Source organism: Oncorhynchus keta, chromosome 18, assembly GCF_023373465.1.
Source record: "Oncorhynchus keta strain PuntledgeMale-10-30-2019 chromosome 18, Oket_V2, whole genome shotgun sequence".
NCBI lineage: Eukaryota > Metazoa > Chordata > Actinopteri > Salmoniformes > Salmonidae > Oncorhynchus > Oncorhynchus keta.
Window position 1 is genome coordinate 55,173,458 of NC_068438.1, and position 22,439 is coordinate 55,195,896.

The window sequence follows — 22,439 nt, forward strand, 5'->3', positions numbered from 1 at the left end:
CACTCAGACCGTAACCTTCTCCTGTCCACTCAGACCTAAACCTTCTCCTGTTCACTCAGACCTAAACCTTCTCCTATTCACTCAGACCTAAACCTTCTCCAGTCCACTCAGACCTGAACCTTCTCCTGTCCACTCAGACCTAAACCTTCTCCTGTTCACTCAGACCTGAACCTTCCCCTGTTCACTCAGACCTAAACCTTCTCCTGTTCACTCAGACCTAAACCTTCTCCAGTCCACTCAGACCGTAACCTTCTCCAGTCCACTCAGACCTAAACCTTCTCCAGTCCACTCAGACATAAATATTGTCCTTAGTCAAAACAGTAAGTGGTAGGTTCTGGAAAAACCTTCTCCTGTTCACATTACAACATTACCTAAAGTTCCAAGGAGATTTGAACTCAACTGTTCAGTCTTTCCCCAGAGGGCCTAAACTATATTCTCCTGTTCTAACCCACAGACCCTTTAGAACCTCCCTCCTGCCACAGAGAGAGACAGAGAGAGAGAGACAGAGACAGAGAAGACAGAGAGAGACAGACACAGAGAGAGACAGAGAGAGAGAGACAGAGAGAGACAGAGAGAGAGAGACAGAGAGAGAGACAGAGACAGACAGACAGAGACAGAGAGAGAGACAGAGAGAGACACAGAGAGAGACAGAGAGAGACAGAGACAGAAAGAGAGAGAGACACAGAGAGAGACAGAGAGAGAGACAGAGAGAGACAGAGAGAGAGACAGAGAGAGAGACAGAGAGAGAGATAGAGAGAGACAGAGAGAGACAGAGAGAGACAGAGAGAGACAGAGAGAGAGAGACAGAGACAGAAAGAGAGAGAGACACAGAGAGAGACAGAGAGAGAGACAGAGAGAGACAGAGAGAGACAGAGAGAGAGACAGAGAGAGAGAGACAGAGAGAGAGACAGAGAGAGAGACAGAGAGAGAGACAGAGAGAGAGACAGAGAGAGAGATAGAGACAGAGAGAGACAGAGAGAGACAGAGAGAAGGGGGAACAAAGACAGAGACAAGAAAGAGAAGGAGAGAGAGCTCTGACACTAATTAGCAGAGAAAAAGGCAGAGTAGCAGAGTAGAGCCACGCCAGCATGAATGAGACTACTGTGAGAGAGGGGGAGGGGAGGCTGGGGAAAGAGAGGGGAGGGTAGTAGAGGGAGAAGAGGAGGGTAGTAGAGGGAGAAGAGGAGGGTAGTAAGAGGGAGACGAGGAGGGTAATAGAGGGAGAAGAGGGGGGTAGTAGAGGGAGAAGAGGAGGGTAGTAGAGGGAGAAGAGGAGGGTAGTAGATGGAGAAGAGGAGGGTAGTAGAGGGAGAAGAGCGGGGTAGTAGAGGGAGAAGAGGGAGAAGAGGGGGTAGTGGAGAGGAGTAGATGGAGAAGAGGAGGGGAGAATAGGAGGGTAGTAGATGGAGAAGAGGAGGGTAGTAGAGGGAGAAGAGGAGGGGAGAAGAGGAGGGTATTAGAGGGAGAAGAGGGGAAGGAGAAGAGGAGGGTAGTAGATGGAGAAGAGGAGGCTAGTAGATGGAGAAGAGGAGGGGAGAAGAGGAGGGTAGTAGAGGGAGAAGAGGAGAAGGAGAAGAGGAGGGTAGTAGAGGGAGAAGAGGAGGGTAGTAGAGGGAGAAGAGGGGGTAGTAGAGGGAGAAGAGGAGGGTAGTAGAGGGAGAAGAGGGGAGGGAGAAGAGGAGAGGGAGAAGAGGAGGGTAGTAGAGGGAGAAGAGGGTCATAGAGGGAGTACAGGAGGGTAGTAGAGGGAGAAGAGGAGGGTAGTAGAGGGATAAGAGGAGGGTAGTAGAGGGATAAGAGGAGGGTCGTAGAGGGAGAAGAGGAGGGGAGAAGAGGAGGGTAGTAGAGGGAGAAGAGGGTCATAGAGGGAGTACAGGAGGGTAGTAGAGGGATAAGAGGAGGGTAGTAGAGGGATAAGAGGAGGGTAGTAGAGGGAGAAGAGGAGGGTAGTAGAGGGAGAAGCGGAGGGTAGTAGAGGGAGAAGAGGAGGGTAGTAGAGGGAGAAGAGGAGGGTCATAGAGGGAGAAGAGGGGGGTAGTAGAGGGAGAAGAGGAGGGTCGTAGAGGGAGAAGAGGAGGGTAGTAGAGGGAGAAGAGGAGGGTAGTAGAGGGATAAGAGGAGGGTCATAGAGGGAGAAGAGTCTGTCCTGTCTGCTGACTGGACCACATGTTCTCAGGGGCTGTTTGCTATTCAGCCTGGCCCTCATTGGCTGTTTGCTATTCACCCTGGCCCTCATTGGCTGGCAGTCTATTCACCCTGGCCCTCATTGGCTGGCAGTCTATTCACCCTGGCCCTCATTGGCTGGCTGTCTATTCACCCTGGCTCTCAGGTAGTTTTAGTGGTTAGAGGCAGGTAGCCTAGGTGTTAGCCTAGTGGTTAGAGCAGGTAGCCTAGTGGTTAGAGCAGGTATCCTAGTGGTTAGAGCAGGTAGCCTAGTGGTTAGAGCAGGTAGCCTAGTGGTTAGAGCAGGTAGTCTAGTGGTTAGAGCAGGTAGTCTAGTGGTTAGAGCAGGTAGCCCAGTGGTTAGAGCAGGTAGCCCAGTGGTTAGAGCAGGTAGCCTAGTGGTTAGAGCAGGTAGCCTAGTGGTTCGAGCAGGTAGCCTAGTGGTTAGAGCAGGTAGCCCAGTGGTTAGAGCAGGTAGTCTAGTGGTTAGAGCAGGTAGCCTAGTGGTTAGAGCAGGTAGCCTAGTGGTTAGAGCAGGTAGCCTGGTGGTTAGAGCAGGTAGTCTAGTGGTTAGAGCAGGTAGCCTAGTGGTTAGAGCAGGTAGCCCAGTGGTTAGAGCAGGTAGCCTAGTGGTTAGAGCAGGTAGCCTAGTGGTTAGAGCAGGTAGCCTAGTGGTTAGAGCAGGTAGTCTAGTGGTTAGAGCAGGTAGCCTAGTGGTTAGAGCAGGTAGCCTAGTGGTTAGAGCAGGTAGCCTAGTGGTTAGAGCAGGTAGCCCAGTGGTTAGAGCAGGTAGCCTAGTGGTTCGAGCAGGTAGCCTAGTGGTTAGAGCAGGTAGCCTAGTGGTTAGAGCAGGTAGTCTAGTGGTTAGAGCAGGTAGCCTAGTGGTTAGAGCAGGTAGCCTAGTGGTTCGAGGCAGGTAGTCTAGTGGTTAGAGCCTAGTGGTTAGAGCAGGTAGCCTGGTGGTTAGAGCAGGTAGCCTTGTGGTTAGAGCAGGTAGCCCAGTGGTGAGAGCAGGTAGCCTGGTGGTTAGAGCAGGTAGCCTAGTGGTTGGAGCAGGTAGCCTAGTGGTTAAAGCAGGTAGCCTAGTGGTTAGAGCAGGTAGCCTAGTGGTTAGAGCAGGTAGCCCGGTGGTTAGAGCAGGTAGCCCAGTGGTTAGAGCAGGTAGCCTAGTGGTTAGAGCTTAGTGGTTAGAGCAGGTAGCCTAGTGATGAGAGCAGGTAGCCTGGTGGTTAGAGCAGGTAACCTAGTGGTTAGAGCCTAGTGGTTAGAGCCTAGTGGTTAGAGCTTAGTGGTTAGAGCAGGTAGCCTAGTGGTTAGAGCAGGTATCCTAGTGGTTAGAGCAGGTAGCCTAGTGGTTAGAGCAGGTAGCCTAGTGGTTAGAGCAGGTAGTCTAGTGGTTAGAGCAGGTAGTCTAGTGGTTAGAGCAGGTAGCCTAGTGGTTAGAGCAGGTAGCCTAGTGGTTCGAGCAGGTAGCCTAGTGGTTAGAGCAGGTAGCCCAGTGGTTAGAGCAGGTAGTCTAGTGGTTAGAGCAGGTAGCCTAGTGGTTCGAGCAGGTAGCCTAGTGGTTAGAGCAGGTAGCCTAGTGGTTAGAGCAGGTAGTCTAGTGGTTAGAGCAGGTAGCCTAGTGGTTAGAGCAGGTAGCCTAGTGGTTAGAGCAGGTAGCCCAGTGGTTAGAGCAGGTAGCCTAGTGGTTCGAGGCAGGTAGTCTAGTGCTTAGAGCCTAGTGGTTAGAGCAGGTAGCCTAGTGGTTCGAGGCAGGTAGTCTAGTGGTTAGAGCCTAGTGGTTAGAGCAGGTAGCCTGGTGGTTAGAGCAGGTAGCCTAGTGGTTAGAGCAGGTAGCCCGGTGGTTAGAGCAGGTAGCCTTGTGGTTAGAGCAGGTAGCCTAGTGGTTAGAGCAGGTAGCCCAGTGGTGAGAGCAGGTAGCCTGGTGGTTAGAGCAGGTAACCTAGTGGTTAGAGCAGGTAGTCAAGTGGTTAGAGCAGGTAGCCTAGTGGTCAGAGACAGGTAGCCCAGTGGTTAGAGCAGGTAGCCTAGTGGTTAGAGCAGGTAGCCTAGTGGTTAGAGCAGGTAGCCTGGTGGTTAGAGCAGGTAGCCTAGTGGTTAGAGCAGGTAGCCTAGTGGTTAGAGCAGGTAGCCCAGTGGTTAGAGCAGGTAGCCTAGTGGTTAGAGCAGGTAGCCTAGTGGTTCGAGCAGGTAGCCTAGTGGTTAGAGCAGGTAGCCTAGTGGTTAGAGCAGGTAGCCTAGTGGTTAGCAGGTAGCAGGTAGCCCAGTGGTTAGAGCAGGTAGCCTAGTGGTTAGAGCAGGTAGCCTAGTGGTTCGAGCAGGTAGCCTAGTGGTTAGAGCAGGTAGCCTAGTGGTTAGAGCAGGTAGTCTAGTGGTTAGAGCAGGTAGCCTAGTGGTTAGAGCAGGTAGCCAGTGGTGAGAGCAGGTAGTGGTTAGAGCAGGTAGCCCAGTGGTTAGAGCAGGTAGCCTAGTGGTTCGCAGTAGCAGTGGTTAGTCTAGTGGTTAGAGCAGGTAGCCTAGTGGTTAGAGCAGGTAGCCTGGTGGTTAGAGCAGGTAGCCTTGTGGTTAGAGCAGGTAGCCTAGTGGTTAGAGCAGGTAGCCCAGTGGTGAGAGCAGGTAGCCTGGTGGTTAGAGCAGGTAGCCTAGTGGTTGGAGCAGGTAGCCTTGTGGTTAGAGCAGGTAGCCTAGTGATGAGAGCAGGTAGCCTGGTGGTTAGAGCAGGTAACCTGGTGGTGGTTAGAGCCTAGTGGTTAGAGCCTAGTGGTTAGAGCTTAGTGGTTAGAGCAGGTAGCCTAGTGATGAGAGCAGGTAGCCTGGTGGTTAGAGCAGGTAGCCTAGTGGTTAGAGCAGGTAGCCTGGTGGTTAGAGCAGGTAGCCCAGTGGTTAGAGCAGGTAGCCCAGTGGTTAGAGCAGGTAGCCTAGTGGTTAGAGCAGGCAGCCTAGTGGTTAGAGCAGGTAGTCTAGTGGTTAGAGCAGGTAGCCTAGTGGTTAGAGCAGGTAGCCTAGTGGTTAGAGCAGGTAGTCTAGTGGTTAGAGCAGGTAGCCTAGTGGTTAGAGCAGGTAGCCCAGTGGTTAGAGCAGGTAGCCTAGTGGTTAGAGCAGGTAGCCCAGTGGTTAGAGCAGGTAGCCTAGTGGTTAGAGCAGGTAGTCTAGTGGTTAGAGCAGGTAGCCTAGTGGTTAGAGCAGGTAGCCCAGTGGTTAGAGCACGTAGCCTAGTGGTTAGAGCAGGCAGCCTAGTGGTTAGAGCAGGTAGCCCAGTGGTTAGAGCAGGTAGCCTAGTGGTTAGAGCAGGTAGTCTAGTGGTTAGAGCAGGTAGCCTAGTGGTTAGTGCAGGTAGTCTAGTGGTTAGAGCAGGTAGTCTAGTGGTTAGAGCAGGTAGCCTGGTGGTTACAGATAGGTAGCCTAGTGGTTAGAGCAGGTAGTCCAGTGCTTAGAGCAGGTAGCCTAGTGGTTACAGACAGGTAGCCTAGTGGTTAGAGCAGGTAGCCTAGTGGTTAGAGCAGGTAGCCCAGTGGTTAGAGCAGGTAGCCTAGTGGTTAGAGCAGGTAGTCTAGTGGTTAGTGCAGGTAGTCTAGTGGTTAGAGCAGGTAGTCTAGTGGTTAGAGCAGGTAGCCTGGTGGTTACAGATAGGTAGCCTAGTGGTTAGAGCAGGTAGTCTAGTGCTTAGAGCAGGTAGCCTAGTGGTTACAGACAGGTAGCCTAGTGGTTAGAGCAGGTAGCCTAGTGGTTAGAGCAGGTAGCCCAGTGGTGAGAGCAGGTAGCCTGGTGGTTAGAGCAGGTAGCCTAGTGGTTGGAGCAGGTAGCCTAGTGGTTAGAGCAGGTAGCCTAGTGGTTAAAGCAGGTAGCCTAGTGGTTAGAGCAGGTAGCCTAGTGGTTAGAGCAGGTAGCCCGGTGGTTAGAGCAGGTAGCCCAGTGGTTAGAGCAGGTAGCCTAGTGGTTAGAGCTTAGTGGTTAGAGCAGGTAGCCTAGTGATGAGAGCAGGTAGCCTGGTGGTTAGAGCAGGTAACCTAGTGTTTAGAGCCTAGTGGTTAGAGCCTAGTGGTTAGAGCTTAGTGGTTAGAGCAGGTAGCCTAGTGATGAGAGCAGGTAGCCTGGTGGTTAGAGCAGGTAGCCTAGTGGTTAGAGCAGGTAGCCTGGTGGTTAGAGCAGGTAGCCCAGTGGTTAGAGCAGGTAGCCTAGTGGTTAGAGCTTAGTGGTTAGAGCAGGTAGCCTAGTGATGAGAGCAGGTAGCCTTGTGGTCAGAGACAGGTAGCCTAGTGGTTAGAGCAGGTAGCCTAGTGGTTAGAGCAGGTAGCCCAGTGGTTAGAGCAGGTAACCCAGTGGTTAGAGCAGGTAGCCTAGTGGTTAGAGCAGGCAGCCTAGTGGTTAGAGCAGGTAGTCTAGTGGTTAGAGCAGGTAGCCTAGTGGTTAGAGCAGGTAGCCTAGTGGTTAGAGCAGGTAGTCTAGTGGTTAGAGCAGGTAGCCTAGTGGTTAGAGCAGGTAGCCCAGTGGTTAGAGCAGGTAGCCTAGTGGTTAGAGCAGGTAGCCCAGTGGTTAGAGCAGGTAGCCTAGTGGTTAGAGCAGGTAGTCTAGTGGTTAGAGCAGGTAGCCTAGTGGTTAGAGCAGGTAGCCCAGTGGTTAGAGCACGTAGCCTAGTGGTTAGAGCAGGCAGCCTAGTGGTTAGAGCAGGTAGCCTAGTGGTTAGAGCAGGTAGCCCAGTGGTTAGAGCAGGTAGCCTAGTGGTTAGAGCAGGTAGTCTAGTGGTTAGAGCAGGTAGCCTAGTGGTTAGTGCAGGTAGTCTAGTGGTTAGAGCAGGTAGTCTAGTGGTTAGAGCAGGTAGCCTGGTGGTTACAGATAGGTAGCCTAGTGGTTAGAGCAGGTAGTCCAGTGCTTAGAGCAGGTAGCCTAGTGGTTACAGACAGGTAGCCTAGTGGTTAGAGCAGGTAGCCTAGTGGTTAGAGCAGGTAGCCCAGTGGTTAGAGCAGGTAGCCTACTGGTTAGAGCAGGTAGCCTTGTGGTTAGAGCAAGTAGCCTAGTGGTTAGAGTGTTGGACTAGTAACAGAAAGGTTGCTGGATCGAATCCCAGAGATGACAAGGTAAAAATCTGCTGTTCTGTCCCCTGAACAAGGCAGTTAACCCACTGTTCCCTGGTTGGCCGTCATTGTAAATAAGAATTGGTTCTTAACTGACTTGCCTGGTTAAATATATATATATATTTTAATACTGACTAACGAGGTGCCAACCAGCACAGGTGTAACACATACGAACATACTGAAAAACCAAAGCCTCTACCAGTTTCCATTCCTATAGGTCAATGTACCAGTTTCCATTCCTATAGGTCAATGTACCAGTTTCCATTCCTATAGGTCAATGTACCAGTTTCCATTCCTATAGGTCAATGTACCAGTTTCCATTCCTATAGGTCAATGTACCAGTTTCCATTCCTATAGGTCAATGTACCAGTTTCCATTCCTATAGGTCAATGTATCAGTGTTGTCATAAGGTGAATGCACCAATTTGTAAGTCGCTCTGGATAAGAGCGTCTGCTAAATGACTTAAATGTAAATGTAAATGTTGTACTGTTGTAGTGTAAACGTGTTGTAGTGTAAACGTGTTGTAGTGTAAACGTGTTGTAGTGTAAACGTGTTGTAGTGTAAACGTGTTGTAGTGTAAACGTGTTGTAGTGTAAACGTGTTGTAGTGTAAACGTGTTGTAGTGTAAACGTGTTGTAGTGTAAACGTGTTGTAGTGTAAATGTGTTGTAGTGTAAACGTGTTGTAGTGTAAACGTGTTGTACTGTTGTAGTGTAAATGTGTTGTAGTGTAAACGTGTTGTACTGTTGTAGTGTAAACGTGTTGTAGTGTAAACGTGTTGTACTGTTGTAGTGTAGACGTGTTGTAGTGTAAACGTGTAAACGTGTTGTAGTGTAAACGTGTTGTAGTGTAAACGTGTTGTAGTGTAAACGTGTTGTACTATTGTAGTGTAAACGTGTTGTAGTGTAAACGTGTTGTAGTGTAAACGTGCTGTACTGTAAACGTGTTGTAGTGTAAACGTGTTGTACTGTAAACGTGTTGTACTGTAAACGTGTTGTAGTGTAAACGTGTTGTAGTGTTGTAGTGTAAACGTGTTGTAGTGTAAACGTGTTGTAGTGTTGTAGTGTAAACGTGTTGTAGTGTAAACGTGTTGGTAGTGTAAACGTGTTGTAGTGTAAAACGTGTTGTACTGTAAACGTGTTGTAGTGTAAACGTGTTGTAGTGCTGTAGTGTAAACGTGTTGTAGTGTAAACGTGTTGTAGTGTAAACGTGTTGTAGTGTAAACGTGTTGTACTGTTGTAGTGTAAACGTGTTGTAGTGTAAACATGTTGTAGTGTAAACGTGTTGTACTGTTGTAGTGTAAACGTGTTGTAGTGTAAACGTGTTGTAGTGTAAACGTGTTGTACTGTAAATGTGTTGTAGTGTAAACGTGTTGTAGTGTAAACGTGTTGTAGTGTAAACGTGTTGTAGTGTAAACGTGTTGTAGTGTTGTAGTGTAAACGTGTTGTAGTGTAAATGTGTTGTAGTGTAAACGTGGTGTACTGTTGTAGTGTAAACGTGTTGTAGTGTTGTACTGTTGTAGTGTAAACGTGTTGTAGTGTTGTAGTGTAAACGTGTTGTACTGTAAACGTGTTGTAGTGTTGTAGTGTAAACGTGTTGTAGTGTAAACGTGTTGTAGTGTTGTAGTGTAAACGTGTTGTAGTGTAAACGTGTTGTAGTGTAAACGTGTTGTACTGTAAATGTGTTGTAGTGTAAACGTGTCGTAGTGTAAACGTGTTGTAGTGTAAACGTGTTGTAGTGTAAACGTGTTGTAGTGTTATAGTGTAAACGTGTTGTAGTGTTGTAGTGTAAACGTGTTGTAGTGTTGTAGTGTAAACGTGTTGTAGTGTTGTAGTGTAAACGTGTTGTAGTGTAAACGTGTTGTAGTGTAAACGTGTTGTAGTGTAAACGTGTAAACGTGTTGTAGTGTAAACGTGTTGTAGTGTAAACGTGTTGTGTGTAAACGTGTTGTAGTGTTGTAGTGTAAACGTGTTGTAGTGTAAACGTGTTGTAGTGTAAACGTGTTGTTGTGTAAACGTGTTGTAGTGTTGTAGTGTAAACGTGTTGTAGTGTAAACGTGTTGTAGTGTAAACGTGTTGTACTGTAAATGTGTTGTAGTGTAAACGTGTTGTAGTGTAAACGTGTTGTAGTGTAAACGTGTTGTAGTGTAAACGTGTTGTACACTCATTGTATCAATGCATCCAGCTCAGACATAATGCTAAAAGTGTTTTAACAACACGTGGCTGAATATATGAGACACTCCTTAACCATTCAGATACCGTTTAAAACCACTACAATCTGCAAATGGTTCATTAAAACAAAAAAAAACATTTATATAATTGGATTTGACAAAATGTTCAGCTGCACAGGAAATTCAATGCGCGTATATAATATAAAGATTAAAAATAAAGAATGAAAATTTAATATAAAGACATTTAGTAACTGCTTCTGCAATAGAAATCCCTGATTATCATTCAATGTCATTATCATGGAATTGGGCTAATCTGATGCCCAACGAGTCTCAACATGTTGAGCCGATGAGTTTAAAAACTCTGTGAAACGCCCTGTCCTGCAGTACCGATCATGTCCACCAGATGCCGGTATTGTGCAGGCTCACTCTCTCAGCACAGCCCCCCTGGTCTGAATGAGTCACTTCCATGTGAACGGGGTTAAGTTCAGACAAATGCCTCTCAGGCAGCTCACACAGGGGCTCAATCTCCCCCCACCACAGCACTAGGCACACACACACACAGTTCTGATAGGATGCACACACACACACACTAGTCACTGTGTGTGTGTGTGTGTGTGTGTGTGTGTGTGTGTGTGTGTGTGTGTGTGTGTGTGTGTGTGTGTGTGTGTGTGTGTGTGTGTGTGTGTGTGTGTGTGTGTGTGTGTGTGTGTGTGTGTGTGTAAGAAAGGCAGAGACCCCAGAACCCTGAGTTTTTCCTACCCGCTCAGGTCACATTAAGTTACGGTAATCATGCTCCAAACAGGGATGATATCATCCACAACAATTTACTAATACTTCAAACACTATGACACAAATCATGACTAATGTTTATTTTCGGAGCTGTGTTTTTCCGGGTTAAGAATATCTAGAACATTCTGAGCCGGTTTTTCCAGACACAGATGTAGCGAAGACAAAGGTGTTTCTAGTGGGTCAGGCTAAATCTGTGTCTGGGAAACCGGCCCTCAGATAAACAGACAAACCTGTTGAGGAGAGATGCAGCACACCGTATAATATCTCCTTATGATACATGTTAAGACCTGTTGAGGTAAACTGTCATAACAACTGATACCTTACCTGTTGAGGTAAACTGTCATAACAACTGATACCTCACCTGTTGAGGTAAACTGTCATAACAACTGATACCTTACCTGTTGAGGTAAACTGTCATAACAACTGATACCTTACCTGTTGAGGTAAACTGTCATAACAACTGATACCTTACCTGTTGAGGTAAACTGTCATAACAACTGATACCTTACCTGTTGAGGTAAACTGTCATAACAACTGATACCTTACCTGTTGAGGTAAACTGTCATAACAACTGATACCTTACCTGTTGAGGTAAACTGTCATAACAACTGATACCTTACCTGTTGAGGTAAGCTGTCATAACAACTGATACCTTACCTGTTGAGGTAAACTGTCATAACAACTGATACCTTACCTGTTGAGGTAAGCTGTCATAACAACTGATACCTTACCTGTTGAGGTAAGCTGTCATAACAACTGATACCTTACCTGTTGAGGTAAACTGTCATAACAACTGATACCTTACCTGTTGAGGTAAGCTGTCATAACAACTGATACCTTACCTGTTGAGGTAAGCTGTCATAACAACTGATACCTTACCTGTTGAGGTAAGCTGTCATAACAACTGATACCTTACCTGTTGAGGTAAGCTGTCATAACAACTGATACCTTACCTGTTGAGGTAAGCTGTCATAACAACTGATACCTTACCTGTTGAGGTAAGCTGTCATAACAACTGATAAGGCGTACCTGTTGAGGAATGGGTCGGAGCTGTTGGTTGTCATGGTTCTGGCGTCCTGGCCCATCCCAGGGGACGTCACAGGGTTGGGAGTCCCCCCGTCCAGCTCCATACTGACAGGTAGTTGGGTCCTCAAAGCCAGCTCCTATGAACACACAGCACACACAGCACGTGTTAGTGGAAGTCAAGGAAACAAGTAAGAAACCTTGTCCAGGCCAGAACGGCCCGTGGGGCAGGAGTCCATCTCCTGTTTCTGTACAGTGAACCAGAACGGCCCGTAGGGCAGGAGTCCATCTCCTGTTTCTGTACAGTGAACCAGAACGGCCCGTAGGGCAGGAGTCCATCTCCTGTTTCTGTAGAGTGGACCAGAACGGCCCGTAGGGCAGGAGTCCATCTCCTGTTTCTGTAGAGTGGACCAGAACGGCCCGTAGGGCAGGAGTCCATCACCTGTTTCTGTAGAGTGGACCAGAACGACCCGTAGGGCAGGAGTCCATCTCCTTTTTCTGTACAGTGAACCAGAACGGCCCGTAGGGCAGGAGTCCATCACCTGTTTCTGTAGAGTGGACCAGAACGGCCCGTAGGGCAGGAGTCCATCTCCTGTTTCTGTAGAGTGGACCAGAACGGCCCGTAGGGCAGGAGTCCATCTCCTGTTTCTGTAGAGTGGACCAGAACGGCCCGTAGGGCAGGAGTCCATCTCCTGTTTCTGTAGAGTGGACCAGAACGGCCCGTAGGGCAGGAGTCCATCTCCTGTTTCTGTAGAGTGGACCAGAACGGCCCGTAGGGCAGGAGTCCATCTCCTGTTTCTGTAGAGTGGACCAGAACGGCCCGTAGGGCAGGAGTCCATCACCTGTTTCTGTACAGTCCTTGTATGCCAAAGTCTCAGTCTCTGTGTGTGTGTGTGTGTGTGTGTGTGTGTGTGTGTGTGTGTGTGTGTGTGTGTGTGTGTGTGTGTGTGTGTGTGTGTGTGTGTGTGTGTGTGTGTGTGTGTGTGTGTGTGTGTGTGTGTGTGTGTGTGCCACCGAATTCATTTCTATCTACTGTATACAAAGTTAAATCTAGGATTAAAGAGACATACACCCTATTACACCATCACCTGACCTAGAGTAGGAGAGACAGTGAGAGACAGAGAGAGAGAGACAGTGGGGGAGAGAGAGAGAGAGAGAGAGACAGTGAGGGGGGGAGAGAGAGAGAGAGAGAGAGAGAGAGAGAGAGAGAGAGAGAGAGAGAGAGAGAGAGAGAGAGAGAGAGAGAGAGAGAGACAGAGACAGAGACAGAGAGGAAGAGAGGGAGAGAGGGAGAGAGAGAGAGACAGAGAGAGGGAGAGAGAGGGAGAGAGGGGGAGAGAAAGAGACAGTAGGGGAGAGAGAGAGAGGGAGAGAGAAAGAGACAGAGAGAGGGAGAGAGAGGGAGAGAGGGGGAGAGAAAGAGACAGTAGGGGAGAGAGGGAGAGAGGGAGAGAGAAAGAGACAGTAGGGGAGAGAGAGAGAGAGGGAGAGAGAAAGAGACAGTAGGGGAGAGAGAGAGAGAGGGAGAGAGAAAGAGACAGTAGGGGAGAGAGAGAGAGAGGGAGAGAGAAAGAGACAGTAGGGGAGAGAGAGAGAGAGAGGGAGAGAGAAAGAGACAGTAGGGGAGAGAGAGACAGTAGGGGAGAGAGAGACAGTGGGGGAGAGAGAGAGAGAGAAGGAGCCCTATTGAGGAGATGTACTGTCTGTTGTCAACATCTGAGTCTCAAATAGCACCCCATTCCCTATATAGTGCACTACTATTTACACCCCTGCACTAGCTCCTTACTAGCCCTGCACTAGCCCTGCACTAGCTCCTTACTAGCCCTGCACTAGCTCCTTACTAGCTCCTTACTAGCCCTGCACTAGCTCCTTACTAGCCCTGCACTAGCTCCTTACTAGCCCTGCACTAGCTCCTTACTAGCCCTGCACTAGCCCTGCACTAGCTCCTTACTAGCCCCTTACTAGCCCCTACCACTATACTATATTATACCACTATACTATATTATACTATACCACTATACTATATTATACTATACCACTATACTATATTATACTATACCACTATACTATATTATACTATACCACTATACTATATTGTACTATGCCACTATACTATACCACTATACTATAGTATACTATACCACTATACTATATTATACTATACCACGATACTATATCATACTATACCACTATACTATATTATACTATACCATGATATTATATTATACCACTATACTATATTATACCACTATACTATATTATACTATACCACTATACTATACTATATTATACTATACCACTATATTATACTATACCACTATAACACTTTATTATACTATACCACTATACTATATTATACTATACCACTATACTATATCGTGCTATGCCATTATCCTATACCACTATACTATATTATACTATACCACTGTACTATAACACTATATTATACTATACCACTATACTATATTATACTATTCCACTATACTATATTATACTATACCACTATACTATACTATACTTTATTATACTATACCACTATACTATATTATACTATACCACTATACTATACTATATTATACTATACCACTATATTATACTATACCACTATACTATATTATACTATACCACTATACTATATTATACTATACCACTATACTATATTATACCACTATATTATACTATACCACTATACTATATTATACTATACCATTATACTATATTATACTATACAACTATACTATATTGCACTATGCCACTATACTATACCACTATACTATATCACTATACTATTCCACTATACTATATTATACTATACCACTATACTATAACACTTTATTATACTATACCACTATACTATATTATACTATACCACTATACTATACTATACTATACTATATTATACTATACCACCATATTATACTATACCACTATACTATACTATATTATATTATACTATACCACTATACTATACTATATTATACCACTATACTATATTATACTATACCACTATACTATATTATACCACTATACTATATTATACTATACCACTATACTATATTATACTATACCACTATACTATATTATACCACTATACTATACTATACTATTCCACTATACTATATTATACTATACCACTATACTATACTATATTATACTATACCACTATACTATAACACTTTATTATACTATACCACTATACTATACTATACTATATTATACTATACCACCATATTATACTATACCACTATACTATACTATACTATACTATATTATACTATGCCACTATATTATACTATACCACTATACTATACTATATTATACTATACCACTATACTATATTATACTATACCACTATACTATATCATACTATGCCACTATACTATACCATACTATATCGTACTATGCCACTATACTATACCACTATATTATACTATACCACTATACTATACTATATTATATTATACCACTATACTATAACACTTTATTATACTATACCACTATACTATATTATACCACTATACTATATTATACTATGCCACTATACTATATTATACCACTATACTATATTATACTATACCACTATACTATATTATACTATACCACTATACTATATTAAACTATACCACTATACTATATTATACCATACCACTATACTATATTATACTATACCACTATACTATACTATACCACTATACTATACTATATAATACTATACCACTATACTCTAACACTTTATTATACTATACCACTATATTATACTATACCACTATACTATATTATACTATACCACTATACTATATTAAACTATACCACTATACTATATTATACCATACCACTATACTATATTATACTATACCACTATACTATACTATACCACTATACTATACTATATAATACTATACCACTATACTCTAACACTTTATTATACTATACCACTATATTATACTATACCACTATACTATATTATACCACTATACTATATTATACTATGCCACTATACTATATTATACCACTATACTATATTATACTATACCACTATACTATATTATACTATACCACTATACTATACTATATTATACTATACCATATACTACTGGTCAAGGACAGGCGACTGACCTGTGGTCTGGTGCGGAGCAGCTCCTGGTGTTTAAGTCTCAACCTCTCCTTCTCCATCTGCAGCTGCTGGAGCCTCATCTGGTTGCTGCCCCCCATGACTCCTCTGCTCTCGGGACTGGAGGGCAGTTGTCCCCCCTGCTTGCTTGGACCACTCTGGGTGATACGTTGCTGGTTCAGGCCTACAGAGGGGAGAGAGAGAGAAATAGCGGTTCATTATTTCACAAAGAGTATATCGGCAGGTGAAACTGACCTCGTGTCCGATCATTGTCATAACACTACAACGTGAATCTCCTACTTCTGCACGGGACTCTCGTTTCCAGACCAGTTTATCAACAGATATGACCCAAACCCCCAACTCCAGCACTGTGTCTGACAGTGTAGTGTGGGTGTAGAAGGTAGCTAGTGTGGGGCTGACTTTGGTTGTCCCCCACAACCCCCAGCCCTGTCCTAATCCCCCTCTGCTTGGCTGTCCCTCCTCCTGTCCTAACCCCCCTCTGCCTGTCCCCCCCCTGTCCTAATCCCCCTCTGCTTGGCTGTCCCTCCTCCTGTCCTAACCCCCCTCTGCCTGTCCCCCCCCACCCCCTGTCCTAATCCCCCTCTGCCTGGCTGTCCCTCCTCCTGTCCTAATCCCCCTCTGCCTGGCTGTCCCCCATCCTGTCCTAATCCCCCTCTGCCTGCCCCCCACCCTGTCCTAATCCCCCTCTGCTTGGCTGTCCCTCCTCCTGTCCTAACCCCCTCTGCCTGTCCCCCCCCACCCCTGTCCTAATCCCCTCTGCCTGGCTGTCCCTCCTCCTGTCCTAATCCCCCTCTGCCTGGCTGTCCCCCTCCTGTCCTAATCCCCCTCTGCCTGCCCCCCCAACCCTGTCCTAATCCCCCTCTGCCTGGATCCTCCCCAACCCTGTCCTAATCCCCCTCTGCCTGGCTCCTCCCAAACCCTGTCCTAATCCCCCTCTGCCTGGCTCCTCCCCCAACCCTGTCCTAATCCCCCTCTGCCTGGCTCCCCCCTGTCCTAATCCCCCTCTGCCTGGCTCCTCCCCCAACCCTGTCCTAATCCCCCTCTGCCTGGCTCCTCCCCCAACCCTGTCCTAATCGCCCCCTGCCTGGCCTTGAAAAATGAGAAAAAAATGCGGCAATAGTAATGTTTGTCCCTCTTGAGATGCCGTAACCAGAATACACTTCCTCAAAATAGTTTGAATTAATCTAAGATAACTCAAGAAATCTGTCATCAATTAATACATTTTTTCAGAGGTCTTAGTTGCGCAATTTTACATCTAACTAAACTGTTTGGTGCAGTATTTTGCAATCATATATGCAACAAACTGTTTGTGATGGGAAGTGTGGACACCTACACCCCCACCCAGTCCTGCTCCCCTCACCCCCAACCCCACCTCCATCACCCTGGAAGTGTAGACACCTACACCCCCACCCAGTCCTGCTCCCCTCACCCCCAACCCCCTCCATCACCCTGGAAGTGTGGACACCTACACCCCCACCCAGTCCTGCTCCCCTCACCCCCAACCCCCTCCATCACCCTGGAAGTGTGGACACCTACACCCCCACCCAGTCCTGCTCCCCTCACCCCCAACCCCCTCCATCACCCTGGAAGTGTGGACACCTACACCCCCACCCAGTCCTGCTCCCCTCACCCCCAACCCCCCCCATCACCCTGGAAGTGTGGACACCTACACCCCCACCCAGTCCTGCTCCCCTCACCCCCAACCCCCTCCATCACCCTGGAAGTGTGGACACCTACACCCCCACCCAGTCCTGCTCCCTCACCCCCAACCCCCCTCCATCACCCTGGAAGTGTGGACACCTACACCCCCACCCAGTCCTGCTCCCCTCACCCCCAACCCCCCTCCATCACCCTGGAAGTGTGGACACCTACACCCCCACCCAGTCCTGCTCCCCTCACCCCCTACCCCCCCTCCATCACCCTGGAAGTGTGGACACCTACACCCCCACCCAGTCCTGCTCCCCTCACCCCCATCCCCCCCTCCATCACCCTGGAAGTGTGGACACCTACACCCCCACCCAGTCCTGCTCCCCTCACCCCAAACCCCCCCTCCATCACCCTGGAAGTGTGGACACCTACACCCCCACCCAGTCCTGCTCCCCTCACCCCCAACCCCCCCTCCATCACCCTGGAAGTGTGTTTCTGCTCTATCCCTCTGATAGCACATATCCTGAAGGCAGGGCTCACACACACACACGCACACACACACACACACACACACACACACACACACACACTGGGGTGGGTGTGCCAGCTGAGAGGCTCGATATGACCAGGGCAACACTGCAACTTTATTTTCTTTGAAGCATCAATATTTGGCTGCTGTCAATAGAGGCTGTTGCCAGGGTGATTTGGCTGCTGTCAATAGAGCCTGTTGCCAGGGTGATTTGGCTGCTGTCAATAGAGGATGTTGCCAGGGTGATTTGGCTGCTTTCAATAGAGCCTGTTGCCAGGGTGATTTGGCTGCTGTCAATAGAGGCTGTTGCCAGGGTGATTTGGCTGCTGTCAATAGAGGCTGTTGCCAGGGTGATTTGGCTGCTGTCAATAGAGGATGTTGCCAGGGTGATTTGGCTGCTGTCAATAGAGGCTGTTGCCAGGGTGATTTGGCTGCTGTCAATAGAGGCTGTTACCAGGGTGATTTGCCTGCTGTCAATAGAGGCTGTTGCCAGGGTGATTTGGCTGCTGTCAATAGAGGCTGTTGCCAGGGTGATTTGGCTGCTGTCAATAGAGGCTGTTGCCAGGGTGATTTGGCTGCTGTCAATAGAGGCTGTTGTCAGGGTGATTTGGCTGCTGTCAATAGAGGCTGTTGCCAGGGTGATTTGGCTGCTGTCAATAGAGGCTGTTGCCAGGGTGATTTGGCTGCTGTCAATAGAGGCTGTTGCCAGGGTGATTTGGCTGCTGTCAATAGAGGCTGTTGCCAGGGTAATTTGGCTGCTGTCAATAGAGGCTGTTGCCAGGGTGATTTGGCTGCTGTCACTAGAGGCTGTTGCCAGGGTGATTTGGCTGCTGTCAATAGAGGCTGTTGCCAGGGTGATTTGGCTGCTTTCAATAGAGCCTGTTGCCAGGGTGATTTGGCTGCTGTCAATAGAGGCTGTTGCCAGGGTGATTTGGCTGCTGTCAATAGAGGCTGTTGCCAGGGTGATTTGGCTGCTGTCAATAGAGGCTGTTGCCAGGGTGATTTGGCTGCTGTCAATAGAGGATGTTGCCAGGGTGATTTGGCTGCTGTCAATAGAGGCTGTTGCCAGGGTGATTTGGCTGCTGTCAATAGAGGCTGTTGCCAGGGTGATTTGCCTGCTGTCAATAGAGGCTGTTGCCAGGGTGATTTGGCTGCTGTCAATAGAGGCTGTTGCCAGGGTGATTTGGCTGCTGTCAATAGAGGCTGTTGCCAGGGTGATTTGGCTGCTGTCAATAGAGGCTGTTGTCAGGGTGATTTGGCTGCTGTCAATAGAGGCTGTTGCCAGGGTGATTTGGCTGCTGTCAATAGAGGCTGTTGCCAGGGTGATTTGGCTGCTGTCAATAGAGGCTGTTGCCAGGGTGATTTGGCTGCTGTCAATAGAGGCTGTTGCCAGGGTAATTTGGCTGCTGTCAATAGAGGCTGTTGCCAGGGTGATTTGGCTGCTGTCAATAGAGGCTGTTGCCAGGGTGATTTGGCTGCTGTCAATAGAGGCTGTTGCCAGGGTGATTTGGCTGCTGTCAATAGAGGCTGTTGCCAGGGTGATTTGGCTGCTGTCAATAGAGGCCGTTGCCAGGGTGATTTGGCTGCTGTCAATAGAGGCTGTTGCCAGGGTGATTTGACTGCTGTCAATAGAGGCTGTTGCCAGGGTGATTTGGCTGCTGTCAATAGAGGATGTTGCCAGGGTGATTTGGCTGCTGTCAATAGAGGCTGTTGCCAGGGTGATTTGGCTGCTGTCAATAGAGGCTGTTGCCAGGGTGATTTGGCTGCTATCAGTTGAGGCTGTTGCCAGGGTGATTTGGCTGCTATCAGTTGAGGCTGTTGCCAGGGTGATTTGGCTGCTGTCAATAGAGGCTGTTGGCTGATCTCGATAAGAGGAGAAGAGAGAGACCAGTGATAGAAAGAATACATGATCAATTTAAAAGGGTTTGTTGGCAAGACACTGTCAACTAAGACATAGTAAAAGTTAGGAGTCAGATGTGAGTACGTTTACATGCACAGTAGTACTTGGATGTGAAACTGGTTATGGCAGAAGGCTGAGTATGGCATTAGTCATGTAGACACCATCCTCTGCTCATCTTAATCGGCGTACGGTCAAAATCTATAGTAGTAGTTCCCTACCTCTGGGATAGAGAATAGTAGTTCCCTACCCCTGGGATAGAGAATAGTAGTTCCCTACCTCTGGAATAGAGAATAGTAGTTCCCTACCCCTGGGATAGAGAATAGTAGTTCCCTACCTCTGGGATAGAGAATAGTAGTTCCCTACCTCTGGAATAGAGAACAGTAGTTCCCTACCCCTGGGATAGAGAATAGTAGTTCCCTACCCCTGGAATAGAGAATAGTAGTTCCCTACCTCTGGAATAGAGAATAGTAGTTCCCTACCCCTGGGATAGAGAATAGTAGTTCCCTACCCCTGGGATAGAGAATAGTAGTTCCCTACCTCTGGAATAGAGAATAGTAGTTCCCTACCTCTGGGATAGAGAATAGTAGTTCCCTACCCCTGGGATAGAGAATAGTAGTTCCCTACCTCTGGAATAGAGAATAGTAGTTCCCTACCCCTGGGATAGAGAATAGTAGTTCCCTACCCCTGGGATAGAGAATAGTAGTTCCCTACCTCTGGAATAGAGAATAGTAATTCCCTACCCCTGGGATAGAGAATAGTAGTTCTCTACCCCTGGGATAGAGAATAGTAGTTCCCTACCTCTGGGATAGAGAATAGTAGTTCCCTACCTCTGGGATAGAGAATAGTAGTTCCCTACCCCTGGAATAGAGAATAGTAGTTCCCTACCTCTGGGATAGAGAATAGTAGTTCCCTACCTCTGGGATAGAGAATAGTAATTCCCTACCCCTGGGATAGAGAATAGTAGTTCCCTACCCCTGGAATAGAGAATAGTAGTTCCCTACCTCTGGAATAGAGAATAGAGAATAGTAATTCCCTACCCCTGGGATAGAGAATAGTAGTTCCCTACCCCTGGAATAGAGAATAGTAGTTCCCTACCTCTGGAATAGAGAATAGTAGTTCCCTACCCCTGGGATAGAGAATAGTAGTTCCCTACCACTGGAATAGAGAATAGTAGTTCCCTACCTACGGTCAAAATCTAAGTGCACACAGCGATTAAAACAACAGGTTCTCTGAGCAATCTTTCAAATTATTAGGACATGAGAACCCCTTAATCAGAGTCACAGTGGTGTATTTAATCAGAGTCACAGCGGTGTATTTAATCAGAGTCACAGAGGTGTATTTAATCAGAGTAACAGAGGTGTATTTAATCAGAGTCACAGAGGTGTATTTAATCAGAGTGACAGCGGTGTATTTAATCAGAGTAACAGAGGTGTATTTAATCAGAGTCACAGAGGTGTATTTAATCAGAGTCACAGCGGTGTATTTAATCAGAGTCACAGAGGTGTATTTAATCAGAGTCACAGTGGTGTATTTAATCAGAGTCACAGTGGTGTATTTAATCAGAGTCACAGAGGTGTATTTAATCAGAGTCACATAGGTGTATTTAATCAGAGTCACAGCGGTGTATTTAATCAGAGTCACAGCGGTGTATTTAATCAGAGTCACAGCGGTGTATTTAATCAGAGTCACAGAGGTGTATTTAATCAGAGTCACAGTGGTGTATTTAATCAGAGTCACAGTGGTGTATTTAATCAGAGTCACAGCAGTGTATTTAATCAGTCACAGCGGTGTATTTAATCAGAGTCACAGCGGTGTATTTAATCAGAGTCACAGCAGTGTATTTAATCAGAGTCACAGCGGTGTATTTAATCAGAGTCACAGCGGTGTATTTAATCAGAGTCACAGCGGTGTATTTAATCAGAGTCACAGTGGTGTATTTAATCAGAGTCACAGAGGTGTATTTAATCAGAGTCACAGCGGTGTATTTAATCAGAGTCACAGCAGTGTATTTAATCAGAGTCACAGCGGTGTATTTAATCAGAGTCACAGAGGTGTATTTAATCAGAGTCACAGAGGTGTATTTAATCAGAGTAACAGAGGTGTATTTAATCAGAGTCACAGAGGTGTATTTAATCAGAGTAACAGCGGTGTATTTAATCAGAGTCACAGAGGTGTATTTAATCAGAGTCACAGAGGTGTATTTAATCAGAGTAACAGCGGTGTATTTAATCAGAGTCACAGTGGTGTATTTAATCAGAGTCACAGCGGTGTATTTAATCAGAGTCACAGTGGTGTATTTAATCAGAGCTACAGCGGTGTATTTAATCAGAGTCACAGTGGTGTATTTAATCAGAGTCACAGAGGTGTATTTAATCAGAGTCACAGAGGTGTATTTAATCAGAGTCACAGAGGTGTATTTAATCAGAGTCACAGCAGTGTATTTAATCAGAGTCACAGCGGTGTATTTAATCAGAGTCACAGCAGTGTATTTAATCAGAGTCACAGTGGTGTATTTAATCAGAGTCACAGAGGTGTATTTAATCAGAGTCACAGCGGTGTATTTAATCAGAGTCACAGTGGTGTATTTAATCAGAGTCACAGAGGTGTATTTAATCAGAGTCACAGAGGTGTATTTAATCAGAGCATGTGCTCTGTATTTAATCAGAGTCACAGCGGTGTATTTAATCAGAGTCACAGAGGTGTATTTAATCAGAGTAACAGAGGTGTATTTAATCAGAGTCACAGAGGTGTATTTAATCAGAGTGACAGCGGTGTATTTAATCAGAGTAACAGAGGTGTATTTAATCAGAGTCACAGAGGTGTATTTAATCAGAGTCACAGCGGTGTATTTAATCAGAGTCACAGCGGTGTATTTAATCAGAGTAACAGAGGTGTATTTAATCAGAGTCACAGAGGTGTATTTAATCAGAGTAACAGAGGTGTATTTAATCAGAGTCACAGAGGTGTATTTAATCAGAGCGACAGCGGTGTATTTAATCAGAGTCACAGCGG

General features: G+C 46.5%; 1 protein-coding gene and 1 long non-coding RNA gene across 7 annotated transcripts in view; one reads left to right on the top strand and one right to left on the bottom strand.

Annotated features, from left to right (window-relative positions):
• Window positions 1-22,439, bottom strand: part of LOC118382746 (transcriptional coactivator YAP1-like) — a 122,868-nt gene that overhangs the window by 1,753 nt on the left and 98,676 nt on the right. The window contains exons 5-6 of the mRNA XM_052468725.1: window positions 15,336-15,514; window positions 11,226-11,359 (exon numbers count right to left, since the gene is read on the bottom strand). Of these exons, the coding sequence (XP_052324685.1) occupies window positions 11,226-11,359; window positions 15,336-15,514 (313 nt within the window). The remainder of the gene's footprint in view (window positions 1-11,225; window positions 11,360-15,335; window positions 15,515-22,439) is intronic.
• On the top strand, window positions 2,124-7,232 carry LOC127908915 (uncharacterized). Of its 6 annotated transcripts, XR_008069044.1 has the most exons (6): window positions 2,124-2,910; window positions 2,974-3,036; window positions 3,507-3,590; window positions 3,717-3,821; window positions 5,038-5,079; window positions 6,436-6,477. It is a non-coding gene; the product is annotated as an uncharacterized LOC127908915 (long non-coding RNA). The 6 variants fall into 6 exon arrangements; XR_008069041.1 differs by lacking the exons at window positions 2,974-3,036; window positions 3,507-3,590; window positions 3,717-3,821; window positions 6,436-6,477 and adding an exon at window positions 7,089-7,232 and having other exon boundaries at window positions 2,124-2,931; XR_008069043.1 differs by lacking the exons at window positions 2,974-3,036; window positions 3,507-3,590; window positions 3,717-3,821; window positions 6,436-6,477 and adding an exon at window positions 6,835-6,876 and having other exon boundaries at window positions 2,124-2,931.